Source organism: Pteropus alecto, unplaced genomic scaffold (genome assembly GCF_000325575.1).
Source record: "Pteropus alecto unplaced genomic scaffold, ASM32557v1 scaffold126, whole genome shotgun sequence".
Lineage (NCBI taxonomy): Eukaryota > Metazoa > Chordata > Mammalia > Chiroptera > Pteropodidae > Pteropus > Pteropus alecto.
In genome coordinates this window covers 1,477,753-1,487,736 of record NW_006439187.1, presented here as the reverse complement: position 1 = coordinate 1,487,736, position 9,984 = coordinate 1,477,753, and the positions used below count along the sequence as shown (strand labels likewise).

General features: G+C 40.6%; 1 protein-coding gene across 1 annotated transcript; it reads right to left on the bottom strand.

Annotated features, from left to right (window-relative positions):
* Nucleotides 1-1,433: 1,433 nt before the first annotated feature.
* Nucleotides 1,434-9,640, bottom strand: TBX22 (T-box 22). The gene is made up of 8 exons (XM_006916159.1): nucleotides 9,463-9,640; nucleotides 8,672-8,849; nucleotides 7,722-7,823; nucleotides 6,255-6,429; nucleotides 5,238-5,402; nucleotides 4,461-4,525; nucleotides 4,018-4,103; nucleotides 1,434-2,041 (listed from the first exon to the last, which is right to left on the bottom strand). Exons 1-8 carry the CDS (start codon nucleotides 9,638-9,640, stop codon nucleotides 1,434-1,436), a joined length of 1,557 nt encoding a protein of 518 aa, XP_006916221.1.
* Nucleotides 9,641-9,984: the final 344 nt, after the last annotated feature.

The window sequence follows — 9,984 nt, the reverse complement described above, 5'->3', positions numbered from 1 at the left end:
AGTAATAAAGTACACTTGCTACTTTAATCTCTGATTTAAAAATCTGGGTAGTACAGGTTTCTGCCTCAAAAAACATTTATAACAGATACCTAATTAGTTTGGGCCATAAATAATATTTCATCTTGACTAGAATGCTCAGTTTGAGTATAACCATGTGCTGTTCTATTGCTACCCCCAGAATTGAAGGGGCATATAATTTTAATGCATATACTGGAAGGCATATTTATAAGGCACATTTAAAGGGAAATAACCATTTTGAGCAAAATAAATAATATTGATACGTTCTTCTTAATGTGTGTCAGAAAAGTTAGAAAGAGCAGTTTAACAGTTTGGTTAATTTGTCAAAAGTTAAATCATGCCATTGTGATATGGAAAGCCTTGGCCTAACAAATGGTAGAGCTAGTAGCATAAAAATTAAAATCTGATTCATCTTAAAGGTATACAGGTTCTATACAGATGAGATTTCTATTTTTACAGAAAATTTAGGACCAGGTAAAAGGAAACTTTTCAACTTCATAAACTAAAATAAAGTCTCATTTATGCTACCTTTGTCTGGTCTAATTTACTGTGATTATTGCACAGGAGTGGAATTAAATCGTACCAATGTAATAATATTTTCATATTTATGAACTCAAGTACTTTCTTCCCCTTCAAATCTCCATTTCTTAGTCTTTTTGGAGAACTACAGTAATTTGTTTTTGCAAACCATGCATAAAATATCAGGTTTGTTAAAAAAAATAAGTAAACAAGTTTGACCTAGGACCGATTCAAAAATAAAAGGAAATAAAAGATTGAATTTATTTAAAATATTTTGCTTTTTATTTAATCTTTGTTTTCCTTCCAGATTGAACAGTCTTTAGGCTTCAAGGATTAACATTTGAAAGTCTGTGTCCTTTATTTGTACCTTAAAATTGAGATTAGTAGCTCCTTCACCTGCAGGGTATAAAAGTATAAGGCAATTGAACAATGAAATTTTCTCCTACAATTACTAGATAGATAATTACAATGAAGCCAATATTCATAGATAAAAATAAATTGTTTCACTGCTTTCACAGGGATTAAGTCCATCTTCTTTTGGTAATTGTCAATATGTCAGAGGTAGTTGACATGGTACACTGGCTTCAACTATAATTAGAGATTTTGTCACCTAGAGTCAATTTTCACTAGTAGTCTATTCCATCAAATAACATTTATTGAGTATCTTATTTGAGGCCCAAGGTCACTGTAATCAGAAACTGTTATGTCTTATTTTTTATAAGTCAAAAATGACTGTAACTTCTCATGAACATTTGATAAAGCACTTTAAATACATAACAGAGAAATAGCCTCTGATAATGAAGCTTTTTAAGCCCAATAGCTCTTGACTTTTCTTTGGCTACAAATAAAGAAAATATGTGCTCACTTCTAATTGTTTCAGGAATGTGACTATTTCGTTAAAGACAATGATTAATTGTTGGATACCAATGAGTATGATTGCATTTGCCTTCTCTAAAAGAAACTTGACTGCTGTCATTCACTTTGAGATTACTGGAAGCATTTACCAGTCTAGATGGCACAGAAAACTTGTACCTATAAAAGCCAAAGGAAGGATGGAAAGAGCAACCAATTGCTTCCTGGGGAATGGGGTTTGGTGATAAAATATTTCCAGATTCCTGTGATCCATACATTTGATTAGAAGAATTAGGTGCTTGTAAACACTGCCCACTGAAGTCTGTAGATAAACCATTTTTTGAATTGGTGACTCCCAGGGATAACATGGGAACTTCCATCATGAGTGGGTTTAAGGACTGAGAACTGCTGCTGCTTGCTAGCTTTTCAGGAGCAGGGAAGACAAGAGGCTGCTGTCGCCAAAATTTAGTTGGACAAATCTTGTAGCAAAGGGGAAGATTGATATTGTGCAGGTACACCTCTGGACTAGGTATTCCAAGGGAGCTTGTAGGTAAGTGAAATGTAGATGGGGAACAAGGTGGAGAAAGCAAGGAGTTCAAAGGAGAGGCAGCCCCTCCACTAGAGGTCACTGGAGATGAGCCACTGCTTCCACCTGTGAATGACAATTCAGTCAATGAACAATGAACTTGATGTTTTCACTGAATCAGTAATCATGTCTACACTATCTCCGCTTCATTCTTAGATTAGCTTCCCTTGCATGTTCACAGTTCTTTTAACTTCTTTGGGAAAGAATATGCTAATTCTTCCGACCAAAGTTGAATATGGTATCCCTGCTATTACCATTACTTTTAGCCCTACTATTAGGCATAATGTATTGAGCATTCACTATGCTCAAGAACTGCGCTAGGCATATGAACAACATTTATCTAATGAATTACAAAAAAGCCCAATTAAATATGGCCTAGAGCCACTTATATGTTACAAATAAAAACTCGTTTTTTAAAACTTTTAAAAAAATTACTAAAATTCTTGATTAAATTGAACAAATTGGTTATTTGGGATTCTATAGAAAGCTTCAGTTTGATTAAAAAAATAAGTGCACATGAAAGTGATCTTTACAAATTAAAATATATTTAAACATGTTAGATTTTTTTTCTTATATTAAAAGGGAGGCTTCCATGGTGCACTACATCAGGAGTTAAAGACAGTTTTGCTGGTTAAAAATATCAAGATAAAAATGAAAGTGTTCATATCAATGTTGTTAGGTGATCTGTTATAGTTGCCTAGCATCTGCTAAAGTTAGAGATAATTATAAAGTCCATGAAAATTTAGAATCTGAACCTTAATTTTGTAAGCGTTTGAATTAAAAATGTTGATTATTGACTGAACTTGATCAAGTTGTTGATTTCTTTTTTTGGTTTTGCTGTTGTTTTTCTATTTTGTGGAAAAGGACCTAGTCTTTCTTTATCAACAGGGTGGCAAATACTTTTTATAATTAAACATTAAAAATTACTTTAAAAGATTGGTACTCGTTTTCTTTGCTATTTGAGAGCATTCTGGACATCTTAAATAATTAAGAAAAATGTGAATTTTAAATTATTAATTAATGATCATCTTTTTCTTTTTTTTTCCTTTTTTAGTACACTTTGTGTCAACTTGGATGTTTTAAAAATATGACACCTAGATGCTATTAAAATGATACTATCAAATAAGTGTTCATATTTTTTATGCAGTTCTTTAGACCAAATTAATATAGTCAATCCAGTGAACATTTTACCAAATAATTAGACTTCATCTCTTCACATTTCAATTGGTTATTATGGTATTGTGTAAAACTCAACCTAACTGTAATGTTGATGATTTCCTCAAGGTAGTTGTAATCTTGAATTAATGTTCAAAGACAAACAATTTTAATAGAATGAAGACAAAAGGGGTAAAATAATTCCATGTTGCTTGCAAATAAACTCTTCTATATATTGTTAAATATCAGAGTAAATAAAGGTATACATTCTTCTATCAGAAAGACTGCATTGTCAATTATGGTTATTATTTAATCATGTAATGTCCTACCTGGGAACAAACATTTTGTAAATGTTTTAAATGCTTGTGGTAATTAACTGTGGTGGTTTGGTATTGTTTTCAACATTTATTTTCCCTACTCACAACAAAAGGAAAATTAGAGCTAAGTAATGGTGAAAAATTAAATTAATTTAATTTAACGGAAGTCAACTTATGTGCTGAATGTTTCTCATAAAACACAAAATATTTAATTATATATCTAACATATTTTCAAATAAATCTACAAATGCATCACAGGCAGATTCTAAAGAATACGAATAGTGAGATGCTAAAGAATCTAGGTAAAATCTGGAGATCTCAGGATTACAATAACTCAAGAAGTCAGAAGACAGTAAATCTACCAATACTATCTCTCTGCTCTTTTTCTTCATGCCAGTTCACCTTCCTTTTTGCCTCTTATAGCTTCATCAAGATAAATATATACCCACTACCTTGTAAACGCACAATTTCTGACATATACTTATCCCCTTGTGTAGTATTTGTTACAAAGGCTCTGTCTGTAGTTATTTCATTAACATTTAAAATAAAAATTAATAAAACTTTTCTTACTTTGTGTGTCTGCACCAAACATTTTAAAATCCAGAGTGAGAGAAGGCCTCCATGGGTAGGTCTCTAAAAGCCCTTCCAATATACACCTGAAAAAGAGATTCACTCTTCAATAAGTCCAGAATGCAAATCTTGAAAATAATGATTTATGTACACTTTTGAGTTATTTTCTTATGGTTTTTAGGGGTGAATATCTGAAATCTCTCTCTTTTATAGCTGGTCTTGTGAATTAAATCCAGAGTAATTGCTCCCTGAATAAAAAACCCAGGAAATTAGAATAAGCATTATATTCAAAGTGAGTAGGGGAAGAATTGAGACGAGGCAAGATTTCGGAGACAAAATATCTATTAGCTACAAAATTTAGGACTTCTGAGTCTCTGAGCCATAGTTTTCTTATTGTAATACTTGTGAAAAGGGCTATGTAAATATTAGATATGATTGCTTACCTGTTTTTTCCAGGATCTCTAAATCCTTTAGCAAAAGGATTCCTGTCTATTTTCAGTTTGGTAATCTATGAATTCAAAAGAGAGAAAGATAAAATCAGTGTCCTCAATAATAATATTGTCACCATTGCTTTCAATGGTTACAAAAACCATGAAATACTTTAATGTGTAATATGGCATGGTAAATAAATGTAAGCATATTTTTAAGTCAGCTTTAGAATAGTTATCATCTTTATCTCCTTGCACATTTTTTTTAAAACACAAGATGCAAACAATTCATAATCAAATTTGCCTTGATGACAATGCAATAAGACTATGTTCTTTCTTTTTTTCTCATTCTTTCTTTCTTTCTTTCTTCCTTTCTTTCTTTCTTCCTTTCTTTCTTCCTTTCTTTCTTTCTTTCTTTCTTTCTTCCTTCCTTCCTTCCTTCCTTCCTTTCCTTCCTTTCCTTCCTTTCCTTCCTTTCCTTCCTTTCCTTCCTTTCCTTCCTTTCTTGTAATGTGTTTGGAATCAGGGTAATGGTGGCCTCATGAATGGTGTTAGGGAGCCTTCCCTCTTCTTGAAAATTTTGGAATAGTTTGAGAAAATGAGTGTTGTTTCATCTTTGAACGTTTAGTAAAATTTGCCTATGACTCTCTCTCTCTCTCTGTCTCTCTCTCTCTCCTTCTTTCTTTCTTTCTTTTCTTTCTTGGAAAATTCAATCCATATACTGTAGCTTGTCTCTATCCCGTAAGTCTCTCTGGGGCCATCTCTGCTTGCCTGGGACCTAGTTAGCTTTACCTGCTGGTTTTGGTAAGCTGTTACTGTGGTGAACTCAGTTTCTTTAAAGGAGAATGTTTTAACCCCTTCAGCGGGCAGGGACTGAATCCGGCACAGGTCAATCCTGCTGTCTTGCTCCATCACGTGAACACGGGGCTTGTACTTGTGCATGGACTGCAAAATAATCTGGAGGAGAAATTGTCAAATGCTGCCTAGAAATTGGCTTCCCTTCCCTGATACTGTCCCCCTCTCACTAACATCCCCTTCCTGCCCACACACAAAAGTGAAACTAAACCAGAAAGGCTAGGCTAGCCACATAGGAGGACTTTTCTGTGCTATTTTGCCCCAGACAGAGGCCCTCAGGGCAAAGGGCACCACAACAACACTAGGCCCAGATGGGGCTCTTTCTTACTTCCAAATGTGGGTGACTATGTGATGTCTCCAAATGTCACCGGGATCTGACTGCCTGCCATAAGTTCCCTGGGCTTATGGTAACCTGACATTTCCCACCTGCTAATTTCTGGAGACTACCTCCTTGCGTGGCTCGGATTCGGCCAGGCTGGGCAAGGCAGGAGCAGTGGTGCACCTAGGCAGAAGACTCAAGATGGAGGTGACTTGTAAAGGCTATCCATGGGGGCAGGTTGGAGAGGAGATTTCCTACACATCATTCCACACAGAATGTGCCAACTACGGGAAAGCAATCAGAGCCCATAGTGATTGCCACGTAGGTTGAGGTGCCAGAGGGCTCTTTGTAGGGTTCTCTTCCACTCTCCCAGATCAGGCGTCCTGGCTTAAACAAGTGTCATTTGGTCCTCACACTCCCTTAGCTCACCATCCCCAAACTGCAGCACAGCACTCTCAGCCTCCAAACAAAGGCCACAAGAGCTACGTTTATCACAGTCCCAGAAGTTAGACAGTTCTTAAAGATCACAATTAGCTCATCTGCAAGAAGCCTCCTTGGCATCTCCAGGGTGACCTGCAGGCTGAGGCCTTAGTATCTCTCTCCCTTTCTTGGAGCAAATGATTGCGCACACTTACTTGGCCTTTGTCATCCATTTCGTTGTTGGTGAGTTTCACACGGTCAAAGCTGATGATCTGCCTCATCCAGGTCTCTCCAGAGCAGGGTGAGTCTGGGTGAACATAGAACCTGGGAGTGATGCATGAGTGGTCTGTATTCCCGGCTACCATCCACTGAGAGCTATGGTACACGTACCTGAAAATGTGCGGAGCATAGCTTTATATGCAGCCAGTCAAAGCTAGTACCGTAGGAGGGGGGTGGCCAAAATCTGGTCCTAAGGGACTCAGCCAAGGATTGCCAGCTAATCCCAAAGCAACTACATGTCATTAAAATGCAATGAAGTGCCTGGACAAGTATAATGTCATGAGATTTCAGAGTCTGGTTTGTATTTCCTCACAGAAACCGCAACAGGAATTGATCTAACCCGTAACCCGTTTTACCGCTCAGAGACGCCAGAAAAATCCTCCTGAAAATGCGCGGGAAAGAAACAGAGGGCTGAGGAGGGTGTCTGTCCAGCCCACCACCAGTCCTTCTCAAAGCCCTGTCACCAACAAGACTTCACATCATAATATCCCAAAGAACTCTGCCCCATGCGATCACCAGACTGGTTTTCACACTCAGCTGTGCGCAGCATTCCCAAGAAGGTTCAAATCGGAGAAGCAAATGGCTTGTTCTGCTATTTCTAGACTTCGTTTGGCTCCAGCACGCTCTTGAACTGTGTCTTCTCCTTGCCTCTCAAACCCAGGCCTGGGAGAGATGCCAGCTGTCTCCTAGAAAGCCTAGACACCCACTTTGGTCAAGTGCTCACAGCTCACAGCCTGAGTGCAGGTGTCTCTTACACAAATCTCATTGCCCTTAAGCCACAGCGCTTGAAGATCAGCACTTCTGGGCTACTAGCACAGAAGGGCCTCTTGGTTTTAGATCAGTTCGGCCACTTTTAGCCTGCTTTAGAGAGCTTACATCAAGAGGAAAGGTTTCTTGTACTCTCTGGGACCTGACCACTGCCTCAGGAGAGAGGCTAAGGAAGAAAAGATAGACAAATGCAATAACTGCTAGACTAGCTTTAGATGGCAAATCAGGGCTTTGCTCCAGGACCCTGCTGCTAAAGTAGCAGAACCTAGAGCTCAGTATGGACCCAGAAGTCCGGACATTTCTCTCCAAATTCCTTCAAACAGCTTTCCACCTAGCCACTTGAGTTTGTACCTTCTGCAGGTTGCATGGCCAAGGCTAGAACAGTGGGTATGTGAGGTTTGGGGGACACGGAAGCACCAGTTGGCACCTGCTTTGCAGGAGTAAGAGGAAAAATGTGGAAACCTGCTCTTTTCTCAATCTGAAACTCAGTTTGAGCAAGAAAGTTCAACTCCCAAAGCCTCGAGAAAGCAATCCCACTCCCCATGGAAGAGTTTTAAAATAGCACTCTCAGGTTCTGGAGATCAGAATCTCCATTTCCAACCTGGGCCTGGGGTATCCTCCTTTGGGCTAGTTACCTATAGCGTTTGGAATCTACCGGCACCACGTCGATGGCCACATGGTACTGCTTCCCTGGGTCCAGCCCTTTCACTTTGACTCGAACAGAAGGGAACATCCGCCTGTGAAAGAGAAAGTAGCGACTGACCTGGGAGCTTTAAGAGATATTTCAAAGGGAGCAGGGCTGGGGACAAATGAAAAGTGAAGGAATTCACAACACCCTTCCCAATAAAGACAGGTTTAGGAAATGCCATTTGCTACACCAAGGCAGACTGTTGGTTGTATACTTGATGATTGAACAAGTTCAGGATTTCTGATTAGAGTAGAATATCCTTACCACAAGGCTTTGTCCACCCCACGCCCCACTACCACCATAACAAAAAGCTGTAGAAGAAAAAGTAAGATAGAAAAAGCTGTGCCCCTCCTCCAAGTTTTCAGCTGTACTTTCTGTGAAGCAGATTTGTGAAAGACTGAAATTAGGAAGATTCACACACAAAAAATTATTCAGCTGTACCAAAGAAGTTGTCCCACAACAAAAGGTCAAAGCAGGAAAGGCTCACCTCAAACTGGCTTGGGCTAGAGAGGGTAGGCTGAATAGACTGCTAGATGGGATACTGTCCACTGATAACTGAGGTTTTAACAGAGAAGCCTGGCCATAAGTTAAGATGAGGGGGTGACATCTGGCACCTGTCTTGGTAGGTCTAATTTTTGTTGTATATCACGCAGGTAAGGGCTAGGAGAATGAATTCTTAGAGTCACAGTGTACAGGAAATAAATGCTGAGGCACTGACATGGGCCAGGCATGTTCTAGTCTTAGTCTAGTCAATTGAGAGGCAGTGACTTTTTGGGGTGTGGGATGGGGAGGGGGGATAGGTGCTAGAAAGGAAAACTGGAAGTGCCACATCTTTTGAGAGCGGTACATTAAGTGCCTACTGTAGGTGACCCTTGAATAGCTTGGGCAGAACCGAACCTGCCGGCCTTGGTAATAATCATCTCAGTCCCAATGTCATGGAATCTCTTCCAGAGCTCAGATCCTTGAAGCTCCACTTGGATAGCGTCTTCCTCTTCCAAACTTTCATTGCTGCTGCCGTCGCCGCCACAGCCTGAGAAAGCAGTTGCTGAGGGCTCTTTCTTGGAAAGCTTTTCTGCTGGATACAGAGACTCGGAGAGTTTGAGAGTTTCGCCATTCGCACGCCCCCTTCTCGCTGACGCTTGTCTCGGAGCAGACCCACCTTGTGACTTCCCCGGGGACTTTGACCGTGGATCCCCAAGTTTCCCACAACACCCACTGTAGCCCCCCTGAATGAGAGAAAGAGGCCCACATTGCACCCTGTGAAAGTCGCGGTCCTTCTTCAAATTTGTCCATCCTCACTATCTCGGAGACTTTCAGTTCCGGAGGCTGAATCCCCTCGGAATCTGAGTAAGTGCCCTGTTTCCTACCCCGAGAAACAGCCACCTTCTGGCTCTCAGGGCTTCGAGGAAGTTGAAGAGTCTCACTTCTCCACAAACATGTGGGGATCCTCCCCTTCACCATAAACGAACCGCAAAATTACGGGATGAACTTGGAGACTCTGAAACTTCCTCTACAGACAGGTGACTGAGGTGTGCCGGCGGCCCAGAAAGCGGTCATTCACCTGGGCCAGGACGTCCAAGGATAGGACTAGCCACCCTCCTGCAGCTTCCTAGACCAGGCTAGGACTTGCGGATCCAGCAAGCGCGGGTAGAAGGCTCAGGGCTTTGGGGTGCGATAGAGGTACTTACCCGGCTGCTCGCTCTTCTTCCTTGCGGCGCCGCTCCATCTCTCTTCCTCCTCCTCTCCGTCTTCTTTCTCCCGCAGCTCAGGCTGCGCTTTCTCTCGTGGGTCTTGCAGTTTTCTTTTGCTAGGTCTCCCCACCAAGGCTTCCACCGAGAAGGCGTGCGCCCGGGAGCTCAGAGCCATCCCTGGAGGGGGAGAAATGAATGTGCACCGCAAAGTTTCAACCTGAGCTGGGTTAGGGAGGGAGGGAAAGGGAGGGCGCAGAAGACAGGCGAAGGAGGGAAAGTGGTAAAATACCCAAATCAGAAAAGCAATTTCTGGATCAATATTCAAAGAAAAAAAAAATTGTGTGTGTGTGTGTACGTGCGCGCGCTCGTGTGTGTGTGTGTGTGTAATGTGCGTGTGTGTGTTTGTGTGTGTGTGTGTAGTGTGCGTGCGTGTGTGTGTGTGTGTGCGTGTGTGTGTGTAATGAAAGGAAAGGAAGATAGATCTGAAGTCAAAGTCCTTTGGAATTTAGTCCTCCTTCC

Excerpts from the sequence above, each read along its gene's own strand:
- TBX22 (XM_006916159.1), bottom strand. The coding sequence starts at position 9,640 with ATGGCTCTGAGCTCCCGGGCGCACGCCTTCTCGGTGGAAGCCTTGGTG. Across the intron at positions 8,850-9,462 it reads GAAGAAGAGCGAGCAGCCGG|CAGAAAAGCTTTCCAAGAAA; the intron begins GTAAGTACCTCT and ends CTCTGTATCCAG. Across the intron at positions 2,042-4,017 it reads GTTTGGTGCAGACACACAAA|GTGGAAGCAGTGGCTCATCT; the intron begins GTAAGAAAAGTT and ends TGTCATTCACAG.